This window comes from Solanum stenotomum, chromosome 5 (assembly GCF_019186545.1).
Source record: "Solanum stenotomum isolate F172 chromosome 5, ASM1918654v1, whole genome shotgun sequence".
NCBI classification, from domain to species: Eukaryota; Viridiplantae; Streptophyta; class Magnoliopsida; order Solanales; family Solanaceae; genus Solanum; species Solanum stenotomum.
The window spans coordinates 61,985,128-62,012,699 of NC_064286.1; the positions used below are offsets into that span (position 1 = coordinate 61,985,128).

A 27,572-nucleotide genomic window follows, 5' to 3' on the forward strand; every position below is an offset into this window, starting at 1 on the left:
TAGTTTGCTATTTCATACAATTTTTCAAAAATAAATAAATATAGTGATAGTAGATAATTGGTTTGAAGGTGAATTATACACGTAAGTATGTTATATTTGTCTCTTTTATATTCACTCTCTCTACTTTACGTATTTTTGTTTATAACATTTAATGTGAGCTAAATGTCAAATGTTAGTATTGATGTTTAACAATATCTTTCTATAATAGTCGCTAAATTTTTAGGCAAATATTGTTATTATAAAGAGGTTTAATTATATGTGTTTATGGTCCTTCGATCCAAAATATGTATCGTTTTAGCAAATCCAATTGTTTCATAATAATTAATGCTTTAAAAATTTAATATAATAATTAAAAAACCTCTCCTTGTAATTGTGCTTAATTCTCAACAAAACATAATTGTTCCGTTTGGTAGGATATATTAAAAGAACATGCATTAGCTTTGTTTAATACAAATATTTTAATTAATACACTTTTTGAATCTAAGCATTAGTTATATAATATAATTGATATTATACTAAGTATAACTCAATAGCGAACCTGGAAATCATACTAAGGATATTCAAAACTTTAACATATATATCTCTAAAAGATTATTTTAGTTTTGACCTACATATGTCGTATTTTTATATGTCCATAAAATATTTTGACGAAGGGTGTTTGAGTGATCACCCTTAGTCATGTAGCTACATCACTAGTATAACTGTTGCGTAAAAAATCATGGCATTAGCAACACAAGCATTTTTAATGCACACATTAGCATGAGTAAAAACACAATTACCCTTCCGAACTTTTCACATACTTTTGTGGAGGATAATTTTATAAACAAATAATTTATTTTAAAACTTATGCAATGCATATATTTTCAATAAACTAAATCAAAACGTATATAAGAAATAATCTCAATATAACTAATACGAATATTATTAATATACTATATCCAGGACTATTTGTATACACACATGTCCCTTACCAAATGATGCCCCTAGTAAACAAAAATAACTTAGTAAATAATATTGTTTTGTATTATTTTTTTTCAATAAACATGGAAAAATATATTAAAATAACACTTCTTTTTTTAAAATAGTTTTACTTGCTGAACAGTTAATTAAATTGTAGTGAATACAATGATTTTTCTTATCACTCAAATAAATTTAATAAACTTACTGTTGTACTTGCATATCTCACTCTCATTTTCATCTTTATGAAATTAATTTCTCGCTTCTTCAAAAATAAAATAACGGGTCCTTTGGTTCCACACCTAAAAAACATAAGGGGACGTCCTTTGTTTCATGAAATAAAGCTTAATTCATAATTTTGAAGTCAAATATGAGATTATTCACTTTCAAATATATTTGATTAAACTTTTGTTTATGATATAAGTAATTTCCTATATCATAATAAACGTAAGAAGTCAAGTAGGGCACAAATTTTTCCGTAGAATATCACATAGGAAGGATGTGTATGTCAATTTATTCACTTTATACAAGTTTAAATGTCTGTTTGTGCAAATTTAAAATTGAAGCACATAAAGTGAAATGAAACCAAATTTAAAAAAAAGCATAATTTATCCATTATTCCTTCGATAATTGTATCATTATTTAATTTTGATGATATAATTACCACATTATAATCCTTTTACGTTACTATATTTGAAATTTATTCCTCATTTCTGCACCTTGTGAAATAAGATTTGAATACATATTATTCTTTCCGATTCTTATACTCCCTTCGTTCAATAATAGTTATTCACTATATTATTTTGAGATGTTCAATAATATTTGTTATAGTAATTTTCCTATTACATTATTTTTCAAAACATTATATTTATTATATCAAAGACTGATATAGTAAAATTAATCTTCTATTTATATTTTCTTATGAAATGTGCAAAGTCAATAGTGATAAGTATTGTTGGACAGAGAAAGTATATATTAAACTTTTTTGTCTTTCCTATTTTCGTAATGAATTCAAAATTTTAAAATCCAAGATGGACAATGTTTATCATCTGATCAACTCCTCTTATCTTAATTATTATCACGCCTTAGATCCATTAGATATAGTTTTCCTACCTGTCCGCTTTCAAGTTTCCTACGTCATTTATAAACCCATTGTTCTCCCTTTTATCTTCCCATCTCTTTCTTGTGAGACATGTCCATAACCCATTTCTCTTCACAAAACTTTGAGCAGAACTATTTTTTCAGTGAACACTACAATTTCATGGAAGAATCATCTAGAAATTCTTCGTCTCCTCCGAAGCAAAACAGCAATCAATTAGAAGAAATTGAAATCCCCAAAGAGCATTTGTTCGAGAAGCCATTAACGCCGAGCGACGTTGGGAAGCTTAATCGATTAGTTATCCCAAAACAGAACGCGGAGAAGTACTTTCCTCTTAATGATTCGATTAATGATTCAGGTGAAAAGGGCTTTTTACTGAGTTTTGAAGATGAATTGGGGAAATTATGGAAGTTTCGTTATTCGTATTGGAATAGTAGCCAGAGCTATGTATTGACTAAAGGATGGAGCCGTTTCGTGAAGGAGAAGAAATTAGATGCCGGTGATGTTGTTTTGTTTGAGCGACATCGGGTTGACGGTGACCGGCAATTTATTGGATGGAGGAGGAAGAACGGTGCAGCCGTCGCTGCCGCTGCTGCAACCACCGTCGCTCCGCCGGGAGGTGGCGGTGGGTGGGGGCAGGTGCATCCGTTTCCGTCGGCAGGTGTTCCGTACCAACCCGACTTTCTTCACGCAGGTTGTGTTTTTTTCTTCAATACATACCTTTCGCATTGAAAATCTCTTTAATTTTTTTTCATTTTTTTCATATTTTTGAACTGTACCTACATGCAGACAACTGCTACACGTATCTTCTTCTTTTTTTCCCTATTTTTTTCATGTGTCAGCTCCCCCATTGTCGGTATATTTTGAAGTTAAAATTTGAAAATTCGACTTTTGAAATTTAGTCGTATATTTTAAAGTTGAAATTTGCAAATTCGAGTTTTGAAATTGAAATTTGAAAATTCAAAGTTTTGAAATTTAAATTATGTTTGAATATTCATTTTACTTTGAATTATTTTAAAGTTTTGCGAGTAGAAGTGAAAATTTCTCCTAAAAACTATCTCAGAGGAAATTTGAGGATACACCTCAACAAAAAACTGAAAAATAACGATAGCAAGTGATTGATTTCATTAGTTCCTCCTATAGATTATTAACTCTAAAGATTTAATAATATGGAGAAGATAGAATTGTTTCAAGCACCGAGAAAATCGGAAGCACACTCCTTGAAACATCAAATTTCATGACCAAATAAATTTAAGAGACAATATTTCAAAATTTAATTCAAAATCTACGACCAATCTCTAGCTTAGTATGATTATAAAAGTAAAATTTAATTTGTACTAATAAATACATGACTCGTATCTCTCATACACAATATTTACTAAACTCACTTGATCAATTATGTTTTTTTGGCTTATCTATTGATTTGGTTCTTGATTAATGTATAGGTAGAGGAGTAATGCACAACCAATTAACAACACCAAATGGGAACAACACAAGGAGGCAAGTAAGGTTGTTTGGTGTGAACCTAGAATGTGAGGTCGATGACTCGTCTTCATGGTCCGAGTCATCAACCCCAGATGGTTCAATATCATCGAACCATCACCAACAAAGTCAAGAGTACTATCAGTCACAAGCTGGTCAACACTATTACCAATACCAAGTCCATTATTCAAATCCTCATGCTACTCCTCCAGCTTCATCCTATAATAATAACCATCATTATAACACGGTACGCTCCTTATTTTATTAATGAAAATTTGAACTTTTTCCGTGTTTGAACATGAATTAAGTGATATTTTGACAAAAAAACTCGTGTTTCCTTTAATGAGACAGATGTATACGTACTCTATAGTCACCCTAGTTGATATTTTAAATTCTTAAAAATACAGTGCACCTAACTAGCTAACATGTGAATTATTAGTTAAATTGGAAATAGGTGACAAAAAGCCAAAAAAAACCATAGAAATAGTAGTGTAGTTGAACAAGTAATGTGCTACTTTTGTAGCAGCAATCAATTTTGCTACTTGTAATAAATTTATGTAAGCTGTTTTGGAATTTGTGTTTTCTTCTTTGCTCAACTAGCTAACAACTACTTCCTCTTCCTCATTTCAAATCCCATCATCTCTATAAATAGGTTAGGTTTGGGTAAACTAAATATTTATTTCATCGCATATTAATTGTTCACCTTATTATAAATATATAATTATTTTAAATTATTTGTCAATTTACAAAATCAAGATAGAATTAATTTTTAAAAAAAATCAAATTTACCCTTAAAATTAGTTCTTTTGAAAATATAAATATGGTAAATTCCCAAAAAAGTTTCTCCATTATTAATTTTGATATTGATGGATAGACAAGTGAGACATGTTCAAGTGATTGAGTACCTTCACCATCTCCTGTAGATTGGGTGTTCGAGTCACTCTGAAGAAGAAGTGAAAACACATAATGATCCTCCTGTCTCTACTGATAAAGAAAATCTTAGTTCTGTTTCTTATAACTTATGATTTTTGTAAAGGACAAAATTTTTAGACTTGCAAGAGATGAGCATCTTAAACCATATTTGATTAAACGATAAAAAATATATACATATATTTATTAAGCTTTTAAATGAACAATATATAGTTATTCAATAATGTCGTTGTCGAAACTATTTTATTTTTTCCAAAAAGAAGATAAGAAATAGATATGGACAAATAGTAATAGGCGTGTTCTAGAGAACTCCTTAGCAACCCTCTGAGAATTTTGCTACTCCCATATTTTTGGTTTAATGTGAGATATCCTCATTTTTTTTCTCTCTCTGGTAGGGTCTATTGAAAATAATAATACAATCACAATTTTAATTTATGTGACACTATTTGATCAGACTGTAAAAACTTATTATTAGTATAACTATAAATTATCTTATCAAAGATAAAATAAGAATTTAAAGGTTAATTTTTCTAAATGTAAGTGACCTTTTCAATGCATATTAAAAAAAGGGAAAATTGTATATAATAGCAAACTATTAATTCAAATTAAATGCTATAAATATAGTTTGATTTAATTGTACCTCATAGCAAATTGTTGCTATTTTACCTCTCTCCTAGTGAATCTCGCTCGCCACTCTCGTTCTCTCCCTTGCCTCTCTCGTCTTTTATACAAACGCAAGTGTATAAAGTGCGTTTGTGTTTGTATAAAGCGAGAGAAAATTGTATATATACATATATTTTCGTTCCCCTCTCTCCCCTCTCCCTGATCTCGGTTGTCACTCTCCCAGATCTCGCTCTCTCACTCGCCTCTCTCACTTTATACAAAAACGTAAATGTATAAAATGCGTGAAAATTGTATACATATATATTTTTTCGTTCCCCTCTCCCAGATCTCGCTCTCCACTCTCCCAGATCTCGCTCGCTCACTCGCCTCTCTCACTTTATACAATTGATCTTTTTGTATATGTATACCAAAACAGATTATACAACTGCTTTCTTTTGTATATGTATAACGAAGTATACATATTTATGTTTGCTATGGAGCTCAATTATGCAAACTTTGCTATGACATACAAATATGAATTTTGTGTTTGTTATATGTGAAAGTTGCTCTTAAAAAAAATATGCCAAATAAATTGGGACAGCAGGGTGCGGGGGAATTCAAAATTTAAAATTTATTATATATTCATGATTTTATCAAAATTATTGAGTTCAACTGTACCCGTACCTTAACCTTAACCTTGTATATAGGGCATTTCTCTAATCTTTTCCTTCTTTCCTTTTTAGCACAAATGTGAGGAATTTTTTCTTTTCTTCTTCCTATATTACTTTTGTGTTTTCACATGTTTAGAGTCGTGTGAAAGGAGAAAACATTGGGAATAAAATGATTATGAATAGTGGCCATAATATATCTTTATAATAATTTGGTATGTGGTCCTGACTACCATACAACTTACCAGGCAACTTGAAGTAAACTTCAACCAACCATAAGATATTTTGGATCAAACCTCATATTATATAGTTAACTTTTCTGCTCACCACTAGAGTCAGACTTCTCTTTAGGAAGCAAATCAAACTCTGTGACTTAGCATATCAAAAACTAATGTCTACTACTTCCCTCGTGTCACAGAAAAGTATTAAAAGCACCCATGAAAAGTATATAGATACCCTCCTAATTTGTCAAATGACATAGCAAGTGATATCAAACTCCTGTAGGAGCACGAGATTCTTAATAAAAAAGACAGAGAAATGTTGAAAATATTCCTAAACTTGGTGAGAATTTAGGGGTGTATTTCACTCATGTTGCAAGATCGGGGTGTATTTTAAGTTCAGTTAGTCAACCAAATAGTGTTTTTTTAAGAATGTCAATAGTTTGAGACTGAAACTGGTAATTCTCGCTGAGTTTAGGGGTATTTTTTATTGCTTCTATCCTACTTTTTATAACTCATGTTTAAAAAAACAAAAAAAAAAAACTTTCTTTTCTTATATATTTGAAAACATTTAATTTTATACTTTTCAATAACATATTTAAGATTCACATAAAATGAAATCAAAGGCGTATTATTTTAGCTTGGGTAGTGACATCATACAGCATTAATTTTTGCAAGATAATACCTTTTTGTAGTAGCTAGGTAATGTTCTTTTCATGCCTAGCTAACACTTGTGGTTTTTGAAATTGACTTAACCAATTTCCCCACTATCGAAGAAAGACTTGTTGGGCCATTTAAGTTCATTATGACTAAGAAATATAACAGGAGTAACATTTAGATAACCAATGGCGGAGACTTTTACTAAGATGATTCAAAATATGAATATGCGTTAGTTAAAAGGGATTCATACCTACTATATATTGATAAAATATTAATTTTAACCTTGTATATACACCATAATTTTTCAACAAAGAGATTTCGAAAAAGCCCCTTCTGGTACCCTAGCTCCACTACCATTACAAGTATACCATTTAATGATGCATTGGTAAAGTCAAATGCATGACGTTTTCCAAGCCTTTAACATGAAGCAAAAATACTGCTCCACAATCGAAGTTGAAATAAAGTTAGTTGGGAACTTCCATGGTGTATTGAATACATAGCTATCTCTATCACCAAATTACCAGTGGTTCAGACACGGATGGTCATATACTTTTTTTTTTAATATCCGTAACGTCCAAGCCAGCTTGTGCACAACTCGATTAATTCCATGGAATACGTGTCGCCCCCCTAGAAACATGTATCAGATAACTCTGTCCACCAAAACAAAATAGATTGAAAAAAATCATCTAGTGTTATCTATGCTGAAAATTGAACATGAAACCTCATAATGTTCAACTCAGTATATTAACCACGAAGCCACACCCTTGGGTGCGGATTGGGGATTGTCACATGCACATATCTAACCTTTCTTTTATAGTATTGTTAATAATTATACTGTATGGTCGTTGTAACAGGATATGGATTACTCAAGAGATGTCAATCAGATGAGATATCACCAGGGATAAGATCTGTGGACGTGACATAAGGATTGACCATTATGGGCCACTTGGAATATCAAAATCAAGCAATTAAAAGAAAATTCAAAAGGGAAATTAAATCCCAGATTTTCTGGCTACTTGCTCTCCCAAAAAGGTGATGTGTATCAACTCCCAAGTCCAGGGGGAAAGTAAATGAAAAGAAATTGGAACTTTGAAAGAAACATCAGAGTGTTTTCAGGGGGGTGGGTAGTTGGACAGCTGAGGTGGGCCATCCAAGTATAGATTGACGTAAACAAACGCCCAAATGAGGCCGTTTGTTTACAAAAATCTAGTCGATCCCAGCTTGTTTGAGACTGAGTCGTTATTGTTTGATTACAAGAATATATAGATAAAGGAGTTTTTTTTTTTTTGTTTTACTACTGTAAAGATTTTCCTAGGGCTTCTTCACCAAGAAGAAATATGGTGGAGACTAGTTTCTTTGATAAGATGGCACTTGGCAGTGTACTCTGTTTTCAGTGACAAGACACAGTGTCGTAGGAATACTATTTGACATCTATTCAAAGCAACTAACAGTTTAAACAGCTTAATTCATTTTGTTCAACACTCTGTTCAATGTACTACTATTTTGATGATTCCTATGAAAAAACTGTTGAAAAGACTCATCAATCTAACCTGTGAACTCTAAGTTCAATTCTCAAGAAGTATGTCAAAAGTAAAAATCACAGACCTTTTCCATCAAACTTTACTAACAGTACACTAATCTATTTCATTCTATCCTAATGTTGCTCAGACTCTTCAAAAATGTCATTGGAGGAGTGTCGGATCCTTTAAAAGTAGTGCATTTTTGGAGGATCCGACACGGGTGCGGCAACAATTTTGGAGAGTCCGAGCAATTTAGATTCTATCACAATTTGACTATTAAAAAGCTTGTAACTGAACAAACTAGTTTCTGCTAAGGTAACATTCTGAACTTGTCTCGATAGTTGATGCCGATAGTTTAGTGGATGAGATAAGCAAAGAGAGTTGCTGGACTCTAGACAAGCCATTACGAAGCGCCACTAGCTACCCAAGGTCTGGCATCCCAAAAGGATCAAAGGTGCTAATAACCAGCCTCCCTCTCCTCTTATTACTAGTGATGGTGTCAGTATTATCTTGTGCATATTTAGACTATTACTTCTCACCGATATAAGTATCGAGTAATTCTGCCACAAGACTTAGATAACATGAAATCACTCTACCAATATGTGTTGGAAAGAAAGAAGATAATCAAAAGGAAAAATGAACAGAAAGAGAGCGCCCAGAAGCTGGTAGCATACCCAAGTATTGTTCATGTAAATATCATTCCTTATATCACCGGCATTCTAGTTATGTACAAAAATGAGAAATACATACTCCTTAATGTGATCACTCGAAAGAAACAAGGGAGGACATCGAACAAGTTCTTGCAGTTGGTATTGCAAAAGATAACTCACAAATTGTCCATTAGAACTCAAGTTGGTCCTTTGGAATTGGATGCATCAGTGTCTTCGGAAGATTTCGAGTCTTTAGTTTTCTCCATTGTTTGTTGGATACCTTCTTGATATCCTTGTATGAAACTTTTAAGTGCATCTTTATATGCAGAAGCTCTCGTCATGTAAACTCGTTGCAGTGCTGGTCGTAGTGTCTCCATTCCGCCTCTTGCAGCCACAGCTACGGACAAAACGTGCAGATGTTTCATAACTCAATTCAGAAACAATTTTAACATGACCGAAATGATTTATGTACAGAAAGTACTAGGGAGAAACTTTAGCTGGATACAACAAATAAGTCTGTTGATTTTCAACATATATTATTGCACAGTTTTCGTGAAAATAAGATATAAAGCTTCTTGGAGCATGTTATAACAGAATCATTGCAGAAAAATAAAATCTCATGGCTAAGTTCTCAAGAGGCTACGTGATTGTTAACACCTAAACTACTGAGGATAATTTAAAATAACAGAACTTTAAGTCAATCCAGGAATACATCCTCAAAGTCACCCAAGCTTTCGGCTTTGAGGGTTCGCGACTGAAATTTTTTGAGGATGAAATCGTTGGGATTTGGGAGTATACAAGGCTACAAGCTATGATTATCTGTGATTTGTGGAGCATATAATCATATCTCATTCTGAGTTTCAAGAACTAGGACCTCAGAGATTAGGTTAAAATTTAAAAGGATCAAAATAGAATACACTTATTCATGAATGCTTACACACCCTACCTAGAATTCTATCCAAGAAGACTATGTGGAGGGTCAAGAAAAAAAGGTGACTAGCTGAAATTCAGTAATGAAATCAACATACAGGACAAATGATAACACTGGAACGAAAGACAAATCAAATAATCATATGTAAAGCAAGAAAATATAACTATAATCGCAAACAACAACTGTGTGCTTCATTTAAGGAAACATGCGCTTCACTTTTCACTTCAATCCCTATAGACCTTGTCGCTTTTTTGCACTTTTTGCTTTTAATATCACTGACTCACACCATTCAAACCAGAAAGAAGTAGGAAGGATGTTCTCGAATGTATATACGGACATATCGTTTACAATATGTTGAGTCAAAAAGTACCTCTATTGATCCAGCATATCTAAAGTTTCCGTGTATTTAATTGAAAGAAAAGCAATCATACATGAAAGACAACTAGTAAGGTATTTTACCTAAATCCTCCAATGTTGAGGGTTCCTTCTCTTTTCCATTACCATTTCCTCCATCCAACTCGCCTTCAATCTCACGCTTCTTTTTGTAATCATTGGGTCGAAGTTCAGGACCAATGTCCCTCACCCAGCTTGCAGCATAAAGCCTAGACGCTTCCTTAAGCACCTGAATCAATACTACCAAGATTAGACAGTAATTACTGATAAATGCATCACAAAAATTCATTACCAAAAGATTTTACCAGAAAGAAAAACAAAACAAACACTCACAAGATAGCGCTCCTTCAAAGTTAGTTTCCTACGTTTTTTGAAGTGAGGAGGGTCCGGTAAAGATGAAGGAAAAGCAATCTCCTTCAGATCGTATCGAACATAATCAGATACTTTCCTCCAAACTACCTTCAACTTCATTTTGAGTCCTGAAGTACCATTACATGTAATGCATAAACTCCAAGTTAGTACATGACCAAACAACATACATACACGCGTGGAATAACCGTTCACAAGATGCAACGTGAGAAATAAACGACCTACAGTAACTGGTTCTCTCGCTAACTAAAGAACTAGTTAGTTTCCATAAGAAATAAAACAAAATAAAGGGTGCACGAAGGAGAAATTTAGTTTAAGTGTCATTGAAAAATCCAAATTCTGCCACTAGACTTAAACCAAAAATCACGATGAATCAAAATATGTCTCCTTGATCACACCGTCTTCCTACGTTCATCACGAAAGCAATTCTAACATCCTAAAGTCATTTATGAGACTTATAAATAAACTGTTTGATGTTAACAATCTACCAATGAAGGAAATATTACACACACACTTCTCTGTTAAAACAGAATGCCAATGTAACTACAAACAGATCACCTTTGTTGCAAGTTCAATCATGTATAATACATCTAGTGCAAAGACTTCATTCCAAAAATATCACATTTAGTTCATGTTTGTGTATCTTCTCTTTCAGGCAAATCATCAAACATATTGTCATCACAAATAAACTCTACACAATTCATATTCCAACATGCACAATTAGGGGGAAATCTCAGTTGCTCAGTTGATTAACTACCTGAATTTTCACCTTAAAGATATGATTTCGCAGCTTGTAATCCCGTACTCCATTTCCCATTCCACTAACCCAATTTTTTAAAAATAATGTGCATAATTATTACCGATAACTTACCAGTAGTGAAGCAGCTCCGCCAAAAGAGATTGGGGAAAGATGGATACTGGAGCCGCCGCACCCTCGTTCATTCAAATCTGGTGAACCAGCACAACAGTGACAAATATAATAAAAATGTGAACTACAGAAATCTAGAATTATACCAGTGTAAAATTTGATAAATATCGATAAATATTTTATATTTATCAGCGCTCCGTTTCACAAGAGATCAAGCAATCAAACTTAAACGAGTAAAAACTTAAATTATGATATTTTAATAACTCTAATCAAGGTCCATCTTCACAATCACCCAGTAATACGGTCTTCAATTTATAATTTGGAATAATTTCAGAGACCTCCTCCAGGTTTTACTCTATTACACTCACCCCTCCTTGTGATTTGAGATATTACCTATATTTTCCTTATTTTGATTTTTTGATAATCATTCTTCAAATTTATTTAAAATAAATATAAATTAATTGTAATTTCACATATTTATCCTTTTTTATAATAAACTTTTTCCCCAAAGAAAGTGGGTATGCAACCCTTCTCCGTCACAATTCTTTTCTAGCAACATAACCTTCTTCCTCCTAAAACCAATAATAGAGCTTCGACACGCTATCATAATTTTTGTATTGATTTGAAATCTACTTGCTACTCATTACTGATAATATCATAGTTATTAAAGCCTAATTGAATCTAAAACATAAACGTACATAGACATTAATCGTCCTACTTGATGCTCGTCCTTTTAATTTTTTATGGTTAATATTAGACCACCTAATTTTCAAACATATGGGAGATGTTTTGGAGTATTAGAAGTGAAAGAAAGATGAATTGACTTAGCCACTGCAATCAATAATTATATCGTCGCTTTAGAACTTACAAATTCGATTGCTTTGAGAAATCAACAACTTCCTCTAGTTGTTGATCTCTCATGCAAGCTTAGATCTAATATAGGATGATTTTATCTCTATTTCTTGAATCATTTTTCTTTCTTAACTAGCGGAAATATTTAAGTAAACCAAATTGACCGTTCTCATCTGATTCCTTTCTCGGGGAGTCCATTTTCACCTTTGATTTGAAGAAATCACCCATGAATTGGCAAGATGAAGATGAAGATGACGAGCTAATGTTTGGTGAAAATAATAGCTTAGCGTGAATTAAATCACCAGTGGATTAGTTCACTTTATTTGCACACCTTCAAACTTTGTTCGGTAAAATGAATACATGTATCTATATATTAATTTATTTGTGTTAGTTTTTTTAAAAATTATTTATTAAATAAGTCATTTTTAATAATATGAAGAAACTATTATAAAAAAGGGTAAATATGTCAAATTATAATTAATTTATATTTATTTTAAATATATATAAAGAATAGTTACCAAAAATCAAAATAAGGGAGGTATACGTAATATCTTAAAACACTAGAAATGTGAGTGTTATAGAGCGAAATCTGAAGAGAGATCTCTGAAATTATCCCTTATAATTTTTGGTATTTGATAAAATTACTTTTATTATGCCTATAGACCGTATGCAACATATTAAATAAATAAAATGTATTTGAAAATATTTTGATACATTTTTTTATGAATTAATTTGAACATCCTTATAAGACATTAGTGGACTATGAGACTAAAAAAATATTGTAAGATTAAACGTAGATACTGTTTACATCCCTATTTTATTTAAATAAGGTGAAACGTCATGGTAATTCAAAGAATAATCAATTAATTCAATTAAATTAAATTTATAAGAATTTTAAGAAGAAAAAAAATTAAGAAATGGTAACCTTAAAGATTTATAAAAGTCATTTAAGTTTAACTTTTTATTTTTGACTTAAAAGCTATTTTTTTAAGCCAATTCAAACATGCTCTAATTCAAACTTAATGCTATTGCCAAACACATAATGCCCCAATTCGAGAAGACACAAGACATTCAAATTTCCTTGTAAAACTTCAAGCAAGATAGATATTAAGGAAAAAGTGATATCTTATGGTTATTTATAAATTGAATTGAGTTCCTTCGAGAGATATTTATAGATAAATTATGAAAGGAAGAATAAGTTATGTTAAGATTAACTCAGTTAATTTTGATCCGCTCAAATTCAGTCCAACCCATTCATTTGTTACTTTTTACTCTTGAGCTTGATTTGTAAGGAGATTCATAGTTGAATTACCTTCTAGTAACTCAGAGATAACTTTAAATATAAAATTATTTAAATTAATAGATACATATAGTTGTACATATTAAAGGAGGTGATACATAAACTACTTCGCTAAAACAAATTCTAATGCAAAATTACAGTTGGTCAGATTTAGTATGAATCATATATATAAACGATAGTTGGAATCAATGGCTTTTCGAAGATTGAAATCAAAGTTGACCCTTACAAACAATTTAATACACAAAAATACTTTGTCTCATGCTGCAATTTTTATAGATTTAAGTACCAAAGATGTCATTGATGAATAATCAAACTTTAAATTTAATTCTCCACTAGATTACTATAAGATAGGAGAAAGCGGAACCAAAACGAAGACTGACATAGTTATATTGTATTTTGTACTTAATTTTATATCCTACAAATTTATTTTTAATATTTTTTACCCATAAAAATCTGAAAAGAAATAAGTTATTATTTGAAAATTTTGCTTTCATGACTAGTAAACAACATATATTAGACGACTATAAATTAACGTATGAATTTTTTTTAATTTTTTTTTGAATAGGTTGTGACTCTTTCGTTAAGACATAATAGTACATGTAATTCACCTTATCCTTCGTTAGCTATAAATTCAGAGAATTAGCTTAAGTTTTCGAAATCAATTTTCCGAACTTTTCTACATACTTTCTTATAAACAAATATCGAATTTTTGTGTGATTTATTATTCATGTCTTTAAGTTTAGTAAAATTATCAACATTTAAGATACCACTATTCTAATAACAAGCATATATATTTTATTTTTGAGAAACAATAACTCAATGCATCAATTACCTAAGGGGACACAATGATATTTGTGGGCTCAAAAGATTAAGTCAACATTAATTTCTCAATTTTTGAGATTACTATTTTGAACACATGATTACTAAAAAACAGTTACACAAGCACCCATTGACCTTATAAGTAAATTAAAGAATTCATAATACCTTTATTTATTTTTTAATTCTAATATAAGTTATAACAATTTGCCAAGTTGAAATATGTGAATTTGTCACAGATAAATGCAACAGGGGTTCAACGCCCATTAACTTAAAATATCACAAAAAAGATCCAATAAAGAGTCAGTTAGTCAAACCACTAAGAAACACAATTATATTTTTTACAGTGTGATGCACGTCGAAAACGACTTCTAGTTTGACCATTTTTCTTATACTTTTTTATAATCGAAAAATCTATCTATAGCTAATCTCTTTGGATCAACGCAATCTTCGAAACTCGGAGATGATAAGTTTGTTTTTTATACTTCTCTAAATTCTTCTTAAATATTAAAGTTAGTTTCCTTGATGCAGGGTTCGAATTTTAAACGTGTACTTATAGTAACATATTACTTCTTAGTTCCTTTGTCTTAATTTATGTAGTACTTTATGAATTTGGAAATTCAAATGTATTTTTCTTTAATAGTAATTTTTCATATATTTTGAATTGTCATTTATCGTGATATAAAAATACTTTTTATGTAGTTTTCAAATATGTAAATTTTATTTCAAAAAATTTAAAGATTTCATGTCTAAATTCACGATCAAAATTTGAACTATACCACATAAATTGAGATAAAAATATTATTCCATTATATGACTTATTTTCCTTTTTTGTCGGTCTCAAAAAGAATGATGTATATCTATATTAAGTAATAATTTAACCTTAAAATGTCCATTTTACACTAAATGAAATGATTTTATAGCCACACAAACATCTATCATTTATTTTATACCACAAATTTCAAAAATCTTATCTGTTATCTTAAACTTTATGCTAAGTCAAAGTAATTCATATAAAATAAAACGGAATACATAATATTTTTTCCTTCTTTCATTTTTTTTAAGAGAATTGAAAGTGGGTTACACAAGTAATGCATTATAAAAAAAAAGGTTAGTACAATAGTAGAATATGCATGACAAATAATGATGTAGACTTTTTGGTTGATCGATATACTACTCGTACACTCCCTCCGTCAAAAAATTATGTTTTGAATGAATATATATATAATCCTATAATACGTATTTTTTTTTCATTATAATAAAAAATAGATTAAACAAATTAAAACAAAAATAATACGTATTATTTTTTTCATTATAATAAAAAATAGATTAAACAAATTAAAACAAAAAAAATTATGTATTATAGGGTTTATATATGTTCATTCAGATCATAATTTTTTTAAGGATAAAATTAAGAAAGCAAATACAAGGCTAGCGTTAAAACACCGGCAATTGATTTTTTTGTGGACTCCTGCATGTACTTCTATTATTTTATTAAGATCGCGTACGTAATTCCCCTTCCATTGGCTTCTATTTCAGGACCATCCACGAAAGCTACATTTAATAGTCAAGTAATTAATTAAAATTTGAACGTCGATATTTGTTTAGTTTGATTTCGTTATGACTTTTTTATTACTGTATTTTCTTCTCATACATAAATTTTGTTATGTTTTATTTAATTCGAGATTCTATCAGAAACGTTTTTATCTTCGTAAGGTTGCATACTCGTAACCTTACTTAAATTTCATTAGTTGAATTATACTGAATATATTATTATTATTTTAGTTTATTCAAGTATATTTGACTGGACGTATAGTTTAAAACTCCTAACTAATTTACTTCATAAACAACAGAATATGTGACACAGAGGCGAAGTCATGATTAAGAATTTGGGGGTTCTAAATTTCCTTTAAAAGAAAGAAAGGGGGTTCGAACCCACAACTCTAGCGTGAAAAGTATCTATACATCGTCAATCATTTATGCTAGGGATTCATAAATTAATATACATATATATTTATTTAATTTTCTAGTACAAATACAAAGTCTCCAAAAAAAATACTGGATTCATCCAAACCTACAAACCCCACACCTAGCTCCATCTCTGATGATACATTAAAAATAGAGAAACCATCATATATTAAGATTAAAATTCATATATTCACGAGTCCCCGCAGTGGCAGCGACTAACTAAGTTTCCGTAATTATTGATAATACAAAGGGCATTTTCCTCAAATTTTTCCCTTTCCATTTCCCTTGGCAGGCACCTATAAATACAACACAACTTCAAAGTTCAAACTCCCAAATAAGCCAGAATTTCACACTTCTCAAATGACTTCCTCACTCCATAGCCCACCAATCACCACCACCACGGTCACGGCGGAAGACGGCGGCGCAACTGGTTTTTCCGATTTGCATCCATATATCATCGAAGCTCATATCCTCACTCGACTCGACGGACCAACTCTAGCTTCCACCAGCTGTTCCTCCGTCACTCTCCACCACCTTTCATCAGAAAACCACTTATGGTCACGTGTATGCCACTCCACTTGGCCGTCTACCGCCACTCCTCGTATCAGCCACGTCATCTCCACCTTCCCCGACGCCGGTCACCGTACCTTCTACTCTCAGTCCTTCTCTCTCCCTTCCTCCGAGAATAAGCAAATTCACGATTTAGAGTCAGAGAATTTGACGTCGCTGAGATCTACAATATATATAATCCTTTCAAACTTTTTCGCCGTGTGTTTGTTTAATCGGAATCGGAAACAGTGGATTATTCAACACACAAATTCAATTTCAAACCGTTCATCTTCGCCGCCGGAATTATTATCGGCCGTCGATATACACTACAAAAACAAAGCGATTTTCAGTAACGTACAGGAGACTGAAACGACGTCGAGTTGGTTCCAATCCTCGCCGTTCAGAATCGACATGATAGATCCAAAGGAGGTGATTTCAACGCCGATCAAACACCCGAGCGACGACGACACGTGTACGGATCTGATTGAACACATGACGTTGAGTTGGATTCTGATTGATCCGATCGGCCGGCGATCGATAAACCTCTCCTCCTTCAAGTCTGTTTCCGTACAACGGCACTGGTTAACCGGCGAAGTGCAGGTACGCTTTACTTCAATCCTGACCGTTGATCAAAAGAGAGGTCACGTGCAGTGTGAGATAGTTGTCACGTGTGGTGGATCTGAGGTAGGAGAAATGCAGGTGAGGGAAGTGAGTTTGGGAGTGGAGGACATGGATGGAACTCATTTGAATGGGAGGGAGAGTTTGGTAATTTTACAAAAGGTATTGGAGGGTAAAAGGGGAAATGGAGCTAATAGAGGTGAAATAGGAAGGAAGAGGTATAAAGAGTTTTTGGAAATGAGAAAGGAAAGAAGAGAGAAGAAGTTGATTAGAGAAGGGACATTAGATAGTTTATGTGTTGCATTTGGTATATTAATTTTTGTGGCTTTTTGGTGTTTTCTATTTTGTTTGAGTAGATAAAAAAAGAGAGAAATAAAAAAAATAATATATTTTATATAATTTACAAAAATACTTGTAATTATCATTTAAGGGTATATATATCATATATTTATAATGAGATAAAAGAGAGAGAAAATAGAATAGTCTGGTGCATAAAAGATCTCGTGTTAGTAGTGATCGAGGAAGAACTGCACCCGAAGGGTGTGATAGACAATTTATTCCAATGTAAATATTAATAGTTGTTTCTATTGCTTGAACTCATGACCTATAAATAACATGAAGATAATTTTATTGTTGATCCGTGAAGAACCAAGAGGCAAGAAGGTAGTAATACTTGCTTCCTATGCTCCAATTATATGTAATAGTACTTTCTTTTTTTACTTTGTTTCAAAAAAGGTCGAATTTTCTTATTTATAAATGGTATAATTTTAAATTTCACATTTCATTCTTGGTGAGATGAATTATAATCGTACAAATGCCTATGACTTATTTTGAATCGTAATTTCTTTTTATCTTGAATTTCATTTCCAATCAAATACTATCTTAACACAGAGGGAGTATATTTTATAAAGATATAGCTCATCCTTTCTTTTTATTTTTAAGATGGAAGATACTAAAATTTTGACACCCATTAATCATAAGCACAGTTCTATCAAATGCTCAATAGTAAGTAGATATTTATGGACATGTCTTTCTCACTTCGATGAAAACAATACAACACATCATTATTTCTCTATTACAATTAAATAATGTTGGACAACTAGAACGATGTTACATTATGAAAGTTCAAAGTTCACCACCTAATTCATGAGTTAATGCAGCTCTACAATCACATTAATGTATATTCTTAGAGAAACGATAAAATTATCTTTATCTTCGAGTTATTTATTATAGGTCACAAATTTAAGTCATGAAAGCAGTAACTAATGCTTGTATTTGGTAGGATAAGCTACCTACATCACAATGTAACCTTCTCCGAACTTGAGATGCTTTGTGCACTGGAACTATCCTTTCATCACCAAATTTGATCCTTGCCTGCATAGCTAGAGTGGCTGCGGACCTTGCCTCTCGATAGACCCTCCGTTCAAGAAAAATATTTCAATTTCCTTGCCTGCACGAAACTTGTAAATAGATGCCCTTTCAATTTCTCTTTTAGAGAACAGTACTTTTCAGCCTTCAAAAGTTCACATGGAATTTTGTTGGAGTCAAAAATAGGCTATTTTTTTTCTTTATCCGAAACGTAAGGATGACTTTTTAATTTAAAACGTGTATTTATAATTATATAATATGAGTTAATGCCTTCCACCTACCCACCCAAACCACCCACTCACCCCCGAAAAAAAAAAAAAGTAAATTCAAGGGAGAATAGATTAGTGGCAAATTAACTACTGCAAGATTTCCATATATTTTGTTCTAATAGTAGAGTATAACATAATGACATAGATTAATGACAGATAATTTTCATATTTGAGCCAATCTTGCAGTCATTACAATTGCAGTAACATAAATTTTTCACTCATATTTGAAAAAAAGACAACTAACTTCTTTTGACTAGTGGTGACTTACAATATATTTGTATAGTTCTTGGTTGCCGGCCAAACGAGAAACGACGCTCTCCAGATTAATCATTTTGCAAGAGCAAGGCTTGCAACTCTAGCAGCACACAGTCAGAGTGGTTTGTTTGGTAACTTTCATTGTTCTACTGGTGGCTCAGGGGGACCTCGGGCTATTGGCATGCCACCACCATCAGTTTTAGGCTTTGCGTAGTCCACAAAGACAACTCGTCCATTAAGAGGCTGCATCATTCGATATACATTATTGAACGATAATGAACATAATAGTACACATCAAAAACAGATACAGCGATAATATGGACGTACCTTGCCATTCATTTCTTGCAAGGCCTTCTCCGCTTCATCTTCAGATGCATAGGTGACAAATCCAAAACCCTTGGATCTGTCTGAGACTCTGTCCGTCACAATTTTAGCTGGCAAATAAAACAAGGTTAAACTAAAGACGTGAAGTCCTACTATATCTAAAAGAGAACTCAACATATGTTTATTTGTTCACCTTCAATAACTTGACCATGTTGAGAAAATGCCTCTGACAGTGCCTTCTCTGTGGTGTAAAATGAGAGGCCTGAAATAACAATATCTCATAAGTTTGTTTCTTTCGATTATGATTTTTTTTTTGGGTTGAAGTGGACAATGATCTTTATATTGTTCATTTCTCTTTCCGATGGCAGAGCAGTGGGTAACGAGTCCTTTAGCCTTCTAAAGAGGGTGAGATGGTCAGCCTTTTGGCAACAACTTGTTTCTGTCGATTGGTTATTTCTGAAAGGAATGAGACATATATCTCCAGTTTCACAGTACAAGAATATAAGCTGTTCACAACATCGTTCCAACACAATTAGGGAAACCACACTGTAAAGTGCAAACCAGTGTTTCTTCCTGTGTTTCCTGAAAGTAATTAAAGTATAAAATCTTGAACACATGGAAAGTACATGCTATCCTCTAATACTGATAAATGGCAAGTGTAGCGGAGTTCTTCAACTGGTAAGGTGTTTGTCTGCAGTTAAAGTTAAGATCTTGACAACTTAGATAATTTTCTAAATAAGCCATTTGACTATGTGGCGGAACTAATCAAGATCAACTCTGTAATAGTTGTTTAAGGCCACACAATCATAGCTAGACAAATCATTGTTGTTTTAAGAATGAAAGAAAGACTTTTGAAACTTATGGTCTAAAATAAGTCGTAAATATTTGTGTGGCTATGAATCATCTCATTAAGGATAAAGTGAAAAGAAAGTTTAAAGTTAAATTGTTGGACCAAATATAAAAAGATGTCATTTTTATGGGTCTGACTAAAAAGGAAAGATTGTCACATAAATTGCAACGGAACAGATTGGAAAAAGCTCCTTTGTGATATCAAGATAATTAAAGATGATTTATATATGTTGTGCTAAACTGAGTAAGCTGCTCTAGACATATAGAAAGCTTTTGAAGATTTATTGATATTGTTTTTTATTTGTCATGTCATAATATCTGTAGAAGCTACATTAGAGGTTCTTTGGGGGGCTGCAAGTATAGCTGCATTGTAAAAACTCAGTTAGCCAAGTGCCAACACTAAATAGATGGACTAAAACAGGACTATAATAAGTCAGATTGTAAGGGAGGAAATTGTAGTAGTATGAATTTTGAAAGGTGAGAGCTAATACCGAAAACAGTGCACTGCTAACCGAAAATATCATGTATCCCCGTGTTATTCCCCATTTCAGGTAAAAACCAACCAGATGAAAGATCTGGAGTTCTAAATGAAAAGATAAATGGCCATTTCAATTGAAGTTAATGAGGTTAGACTCTTTTTTTGCAACCAAACGCCAACCTATAGTATCTAATATCTATTACCTATGTCCTAATCATACGCCGAGTAAGTTCCATGATATTTTTTACAGAAGGACCCCTGAATCTTCGTTTCGGCCATTGCAAATGCTTTTCGTCCATCCTTTTCCAGATACTTATGCTAATTAGGCTACTGATCATGCTTGTTTACGTTTCTACTCAAAAGAGTAGAGAATATGTTAAAACAATTTGTTTGAATTTCGCAATATAGTTTCTCGAATAATTTTTGTATTGCAAGTAGGCAATATCAGAAAGATTTTTCAAGGTTGCCTTTAGACCTAAAATGAGAAAAAGACTGATTGTTTTAACCCCAAAGCAGTATGATCTTGTCCTAATCTTCCTTAAAGTTCCCTTTCCACAGCGTACTCTGACTATCCATCCTATTTTTGTTTTGAACTGTGGGATTTTAGACTAGCTTATGGGCACCTTGGGTCCTTGACTAACTTCATGGAATACTTGCTACCTCCCACCAACAAAGGTATCGAGTAACTGTCTATGAAAGCTTGGTGGAAAGAAATAACCTAGTGTTTTAGCCTCCAAGGAATTGAAACCGGAGACCTCGTGGTTCTCAACCCACTTTACTCACTACTAGGCCATACCATGGATGCAAAAATTAAACGATTGTCCTTCCAACTAAGCAACAAATTTTATAACTAATGACGGAAGTAACTCTTGCTTCATACTTGTTATTTCACTTCTCGCTTACACAGTTACACTTAACGCAAATACACTAGGAAGAAAATTTCTGCTTGTCAATCGAGTAGGTGATTTAAGATTAGCTCCTATGTTTCGGTTCTTTTCTCCTCTTTTGATTGCCAGAGGAGAATCATTCTCCATCTAAATAAATACTCCAAGAGGATCCAACATACCTCTTTGCAAGAGTTTTGACAACTACTACAAGAAACCCCGCCTAATTCCACAAGTGGGATCCATGGTAAAGTATATGCAGACCTTACCCCTTAGCCCTTCCTAGAGACGTATAGAGAGGCTATTTCCGATAGACCCTTTGCTCAAGGCAAAACATTTCAAAGCAGGTCCGAAAAAAGTAACATGGCAACAAAACAATATGATAATCAAAGTACACAAATAATTCAATTCATCTGCATACAACCCTTCTTTATTACTACGTTATTCAATAACAGACCCATAAACCCTTCATAAACCCAATTGCAAAGCATAAATACCTAGTCAACAGCGCTATAGAGGCAAACTAAACCAAAAAAATATCATTTTTTTTATCAAATAATTACAAATTCATTACAAAACTAAACTCTTTCATATGAATTTCTAAAAAACAATCGTCTATACATGTGTTTATAAAAAAGAAGAAGAACAAATACCTCCAACAAATAGCTTAGAAGCTATGCCTCTGCGAGAAAGGAAAATTGCAGAGTTTGATATTACAACACTTGTATTTTTGGGTAATAATAATTTTCTCAAGGCAGCCATTGTTGTGCTGCGTAGAGAGAGAGAGTGAAAGCTGAATGTCAAAGTGAAGAATGAGATGGACTTTGAAGTAATTAGATTTTGGGCTTGAATTTAGTACTATTTGAGAATTTGGACTCATGGCCTTTACATAAATAGCCGGTCAAATTTAACATTTTCTTTTTTCAAATAGATAGATATACATAAATTATATACTACTTATACATGATTATATACATATACTATATATTTACTTGCTATTTTTAATCATCTATCACCAAATTTATCAAAATACGCTTCAACTATCAGTTGTTTACTTTATCTACGTGAAACATCATCATTGATTGGTGTGTTTCTACAAACACATGTACGAAAATCATATATCTGATAATTCAAGTAATAAACTCAAAAAATCGAAAAACTTAAATATATTTTTGAGCAACTTTCACATATAGCAAATATAAAAATCATATTTGTATGTTATATCTATAGTTTGCATAATTGCGCTTCATAGCAAACTTTATGTTTGATGTGGAGCTTTTGATTTGTATAATTCAGTAGATACATCCAATTTTATACAAATTGTTCAGTTTTGTATAAATTCATTTATGCATTGTAATTTATATAATAAGATCTGTATTTGTATAATTATAAGTGTATAGGACCAAAATATATGTATTTGTATTTGTAAATACACTTTTCTCTCGCTTTATACAAACACAAAACACATTTTATACCAAAATGTATAAAATGAGTAATTGTATACCAAAAATGACTAATTGTATATCGAATCAGATGGCAAAAAAATGAGATGTTTGCTGCGAATTACAAATAAAATAAATTATGGCTATAACAATTAATTTGAATTAATAGTTTGTTGTTTCATACAATTTTCCCTATATTTTTTACTCTTAATAAAAGTTAAAATACGGACAATACATAGATGAATATTGAAATATAGTCATAATACATGGATGAAAATTGAAAAGTACAATATATAAAGTTCACTATGAAAATTACAGCATAATTTGCAATATAGATTCCCTGAATTTACCAATTATGATTTACGAGACTTCCCAAATTTCCCCCTTTTTAATAAACACAGAAGCACAACATCCACACCTTAACAAAACAAAAGAAACACATAACACTTACAATCCAATATAGCACTAATTATTTTTTCAATATACAACGAGACGAGTGAATGAAGGTGTTGTAAGCAGTAGCAAATACTTTTTTTTTCTTTTTCCATAAATACGAACTCGTCCTTAGTGTCTTCGAAGAGCGGAAGCAGATAGAACCACCATGAGGATCAAGAGCACCACCGTGACAAAGGAGGCCACCACGGCTCCACTGGCCCTTTGGCAGAAATCACCAAATTGCTGGCAAATTGCTAGCCAATTTGCATCTTGGTTTCCATTGTGAGCCAAATACACTATGGCTGCTGATGACCCTGCTGCACTCGTTGCCAATGCAATAATCACCTTCAAAATTATCAAAAAAACATAACACTTTAAAAAAAAATTAACCACTTTTGTATAAATTTAAATATGTTCAATAGAACTTTCAATCAGTGGCGGAGACACCCTTTTAAAAAAATGTATCGTTATGTGTCATTCGCTACATAATTTAGACTATTTTACATAATCTATGTGCAAATTCAACGATCTTCCCTTGTAAAAAAAGGTACATTAGTTGGAAAGCTTATGTAGTTAATGAAGAAGAGCATATTTGGATTAATTTTGTAACGACAAGAATATATTTGACCTCTGATAGTAAATCGATACTGCTTACAGAAAATTATACATACCGTATCAAATATAATGAGGAGGAGCCTTGGTACAACTGCATGGGGTCGTACAATGCACACTATAGAAAAAGGTACAGAGAGGATAAGGTATGCAACAACTATTCCCATACCTACCACAAAAAACCTGTAAAATATAGCAAAATTAATTAATTAATTCCCATATATATAATGTAGTAAAATTATTTACATATCATGCACATAAATAAATTTTAAAAAGTAGGCAATAGCCAATATTAGACGAGAAGTCAAAAGTGTTTATTTTAGATATTGACGTGTTTAGTCAAGTTAGTAGGAAAAAAAAAGTGTTTTTTGAATTCTTGGCAAATGTTATTAGCCAAATGTTCTTTTTTTAAGAGAACTTTTAAAATAAGTAGATTTTGAAAGTTTGATCAAACAGGCTATTGATTTGCTTACGTAAAAGTTGGAAGATCGTCATAGCTAGCTTCGAACTGAAAGAACTGAGTGAAAAAGGGTAGAGTTTCTTCAGTAGTAGCCATAGCCACAGTAGCACCTAATGCAGAAGCAAAAGCAGCTATTCTTAAAATAAGGTCAAAAATTGCAATTCCTCTTTTAGCACCACCTCCTTTTGCATGTCCATCATGACCAACAGCAGCAACAATTACAGGAGCTGCTGTTCCTAAAAGTGGGGCTTTTCCTTTCTTTTCTTTGTTGGTTTCCACAACATCAACTTTGGTTGATTCACTTTTCTCCATTTGTAATTGAAAGAATAAAAAGTGGCTAGAATTTAAATGAAGGATTGAGTGGCTATTTACTTGATTGTGATGAGAAGAGCAATAGGAAGTAGAACTTATATAGGGTGGATTTGTAAGATGGACTTATTATAATAATGACTTTTTATTATTTTGGTAATGGAGCAAGAAGAGTGGTTATTTAATTAAATAGTACTAGTAGCTACTAGGTAGTAAATGAAAATGTGATTATCCCAATTTATGTGATACTTTTGAATTTCGAAATTCAAATGAGCCTATCTTCTGCTGTAATTTTGTCATATACATTTTATTTCAAAGAATTTGAATATTTCATGTCGTCAAAATTAAACTGTTTGACTCTCAAAATTTGAATTGTATTATATAAATTTGAACACAAGAAAGTATTAATGATGTCAACTTTTGAATTAGAAAGCAAAAAGATGGAGATGATGGAGTAGTTTCAAAAAGATTAGAAAATATTCTTTTGAAATTGTTGTGAGTTGTCAACTAAACAACGAACTTGTACTCTAATCCATTAAGGTGGGACTAATTTTATTTTCTCCCACTCTCCCTTAACACCTACCCCAACTTTAGAAAGTTTAATTGAACCTTTGTTTTTAAAGTCTTTTTTGCGTCCAATTTTGTGAGGCTTTATGCCTTAAAGAGATTCAATTGTGCGTTCTAAGCATGTCTAACGCTCACAACACTCTGCCTAGCTCGATATTTTCAACCAAAATCCTATGTCAAATTTCCAAATTTGACAATATTGTCCATCAAATTCTATAACAAGTGTATAATAAAAGACAGAGAGAGTGATGGAATTAGTGATTAAGGTTCTTTCTTTTTTCTTTTATAGAGGATAATTTTTTCTATTTTTGTACTGAAATTCATGAATATTACTTACATATATTGTCTTTTGCAGTTCTTCAAGAAGTAGATTATGCTAGAAGGATAAAGTGTATGCAGACCTACCTCTACCTAGTAGAGAGCCTAACGATTCTCGACTTGAGTATCACACATCAAAACAGTTCAAAAGAAGGATACAAAAGTGACATAGCAAATAATAGGAAAAACATAACATCACAATCTAAAAACAAGGAGCAATAATAATCACCAAATAATGCAATAACTGAAGCTCATGAGTGCCAATGCTCATGCATTTGGATCAAACTTAGATCATCGAAATCTGATTCCCGGAAATTTCTTTTACCTTCCTCAGGGCCCTGTAACTTGAAATCAATGCAGACCACACCATAATTTGAATATATCAACGATAACAGTCAAAGATTGATGTTCTTCTACAGCTTCAATGGCAAGAGCATCCAATGACAAGGCTAGTGTGAAGTGTTTTGTATCACAGTCAAGATACATGATGCATTCAAAGATAATGCCTAATGTAGTTGGAACAGAAATAATGAGAACCCAAGATTCCACTCCAAGAGACCCAAGAGAAGAAACAAACAACTAGGTGGACAGAGTTGCTCAAAATTTACACTAGTGATACTGGTGAGACAATGAGATGATGAAGGTTCTCAGCGAAATAGTAAAGGTGTGTTCAAGTTGGTGTGAACACCATCACCACAAAAAAGAAAGACGGTGATATTTTCAGCTGTTTCAATTAGATGAGGAACTGCTAGTTAAAGGAAACTACAAATCATGGTAAAAGCAGAGGTACTACTGAAACTTGATTCCGGGGGACCAGTCCACTAATTCCGTTCACACATTGTACAGAAGGAGCAAAAGAAGTCATCTGGACTGTGAGATTAAACGTGATCAGCTATTGGGAATTGACAAAGGAACTATCAAAACATGGTAGCGTTTAAACATGAACACGGCAACAAACTATGAACTTCCACTATAGTCTATAGACTTATCAAATACAACAGAACTAAATAGCTAAAAGCTGGAGACTTTTCAACTCACAGATAATGAAGCGCGTCCAACAGGATCATATAAGATCTAAAGAACCATCTTTGCACTAATGTTCAAAGAGATCATTGCCCAAAACATACTTGTTGATGCAACATATCACCCTTTTTTTTCAGATAATAATTTCATCTTCTTTCAGTACACTTAAGCCACATTAAAAACTGAAGAAACTTGTAAAAACATTTCTCCATTGCCTATATACAACATAGAACTAGATGACAAACTGCTAGATAAAGGACACTACAAATCATGGTAAAAACAGAGGACTTATAGGAGGAACTACAAAAACTTGATTCTGAGGGACCAGTCCACTAATTCAGTTCACAAACTGCACAGAAAGTTCAAAAGAAGTCACCCAAGCTACTAGATAATGTGTATGATCAAACGTAATCAGCTATGGGAATTCAACAGAGGAACCATCAGGACAGGCAATGATCTATGACCTTCCACTATACACACAGCAAAGATAAATGGCTAAAAGCTGGAAACTTTTTAACTTACAAATAA

At 32.3% G+C, this 27,572-nt stretch overlaps 5 protein-coding genes across 5 annotated transcripts; 2 read left to right on the forward strand and 3 right to left on the reverse strand.

Annotated features, from left to right (window-relative positions):
• The first annotated feature begins 2,104 nt into the window (after window positions 1-2,104).
• On the forward strand, window positions 2,105-8,096 carry LOC125865931 (B3 domain-containing protein At2g36080-like). The gene is made up of 3 exons (XM_049546196.1): window positions 2,105-2,750; window positions 3,502-3,785; window positions 7,472-8,096. Exons 1-3 carry the CDS (start codon window positions 2,150-2,152, stop codon window positions 7,520-7,522), a joined length of 936 nt encoding a protein of 311 aa, XP_049402153.1. The 5' UTR covers window positions 2,105-2,149; the 3' UTR covers window positions 7,523-8,096.
• Window positions 8,097-8,775: 679 nt separating this feature from the next.
• Window positions 8,776-11,450, reverse strand: LOC125865179 (uncharacterized). Its single transcript, XM_049545368.1, has 4 exons — window positions 11,352-11,450; window positions 10,445-10,590; window positions 10,178-10,340; window positions 8,776-9,184 (listed from the first exon to the last, which is right to left on the reverse strand). Exons 2-4 carry the CDS (start codon window positions 10,580-10,582, stop codon window positions 8,985-8,987), a joined length of 501 nt encoding a protein of 166 aa, XP_049401325.1. The 5' UTR covers window positions 10,583-10,590; window positions 11,352-11,450; the 3' UTR covers window positions 8,776-8,984.
• Window positions 11,451-16,580: 5,130 nt separating this feature from the next.
• On the forward strand, window positions 16,581-18,145 carry LOC125865130 (probable F-box protein At2g36090). The gene has a single exon (XM_049545308.1). The coding sequence runs from the start codon at window positions 16,645-16,647 to the stop codon at window positions 17,809-17,811; it is 1,167 nt and encodes a 388-aa protein (XP_049401265.1). The 5' UTR covers window positions 16,581-16,644; the 3' UTR covers window positions 17,812-18,145.
• A 1,202-nt stretch (window positions 18,146-19,347) lies between these two features.
• LOC125866326 (small RNA-binding protein 11, chloroplastic) lies at window positions 19,348-22,720 on the reverse strand. Its single transcript, XM_049546676.1, has 4 exons — window positions 22,532-22,720; window positions 19,861-19,929; window positions 19,671-19,777; window positions 19,348-19,586 (listed from the first exon to the last, which is right to left on the reverse strand). The coding sequence occupies exons 1-4, from the start codon at window positions 22,638-22,640 to the stop codon at window positions 19,482-19,484; spliced, it is 390 nt and encodes a 129-aa protein (XP_049402633.1). The 5' UTR covers window positions 22,641-22,720; the 3' UTR covers window positions 19,348-19,481.
• An 814-nt stretch (window positions 22,721-23,534) lies between these two features.
• Window positions 23,535-25,206, reverse strand: LOC125865516 (casparian strip membrane protein 1). Its single transcript, XM_049545713.1, has 3 exons — window positions 24,841-25,206; window positions 24,427-24,550; window positions 23,535-24,100 (listed from the first exon to the last, which is right to left on the reverse strand). The coding sequence occupies exons 1-3, from the start codon at window positions 25,137-25,139 to the stop codon at window positions 23,885-23,887; spliced, it is 639 nt and encodes a 212-aa protein (XP_049401670.1). The 5' UTR covers window positions 25,140-25,206; the 3' UTR covers window positions 23,535-23,884.
• Between the last annotated feature and the right edge of the window lie 2,366 nt (window positions 25,207-27,572).

What these genes read in the sequence shown, in the direction of transcription:
- LOC125865931 (XM_049546196.1), top strand. Translation starts at nt 2,150, where the DNA reads ATGTCCATAACCCATTTCTCTTCACAAAACTTTGAGCAGAACTATTTT. An exon ending in ACCCGACTTTCTTCACGCAG is followed by an intron (nt 2,751 to 3,501) that starts GTTGTGTTTTTT and finishes ATTAATGTATAG; the next exon opens with GTAGAGGAGTAATGCACAAC. An exon ending in ATAACCATCATTATAACACG is followed by an intron (nt 3,786 to 7,471) that starts GTACGCTCCTTA and finishes TCGTTGTAACAG; the next exon opens with GATATGGATTACTCAAGAGA.
- LOC125865179 (XM_049545368.1), bottom strand. Translation starts at nt 10,582, where the DNA reads ATGAAGTTGAAGGTAGTTTGGAGGAAAGTATCTGATTATGTTCGATAC. An exon ending in CTTTGAAGGAGCGCTATCTT is followed by an intron (nt 10,341 to 10,444) that starts GTGAGTGTTTGT and finishes GTATTGATTCAG; the next exon opens with GTGCTTAAGGAAGCGTCTAG. An exon ending in CTCAACATTGGAGGATTTAG is followed by an intron (nt 9,185 to 10,177) that starts GTAAAATACCTT and finishes TTTTGTCCGTAG; the next exon opens with CTGTGGCTGCAAGAGGCGGA.
- LOC125865130 (XM_049545308.1), top strand. Translation starts at nt 16,645, where the DNA reads ATGACTTCCTCACTCCATAGCCCACCAATCACCACCACCACGGTCACG.
- LOC125866326 (XM_049546676.1), bottom strand. Translation starts at nt 22,640, where the DNA reads ATGGCTGCCTTGAGAAAATTATTATTACCCAAAAATACAAGTGTTGTA. An exon ending in TTCTAAGCTATTTGTTGGAG is followed by an intron (nt 19,930 to 22,531) that starts GTATTTGTTCTT and finishes TTGTTATTTCAG; the next exon opens with GCCTCTCATTTTACACCACA. An exon ending in ACATGGTCAAGTTATTGAAG is followed by an intron (nt 19,778 to 19,860) that starts GTGAACAAATAA and finishes TTTATTTGCCAG; the next exon opens with CTAAAATTGTGACGGACAGA.
- LOC125865516 (XM_049545713.1), bottom strand. Translation starts at nt 25,139, where the DNA reads ATGGAGAAAAGTGAATCAACCAAAGTTGATGTTGTGGAAACCAACAAA. An exon ending in GACGATCTTCCAACTTTTAC is followed by an intron (nt 24,551 to 24,840) that starts GTAAGCAAATCA and finishes TATATTTTACAG; the next exon opens with GTTTTTTGTGGTAGGTATGG. An exon ending in TCCTCATTATATTTGATACG is followed by an intron (nt 24,101 to 24,426) that starts GTATGTATAATT and finishes ATAATTTTGAAG; the next exon opens with GTGATTATTGCATTGGCAAC.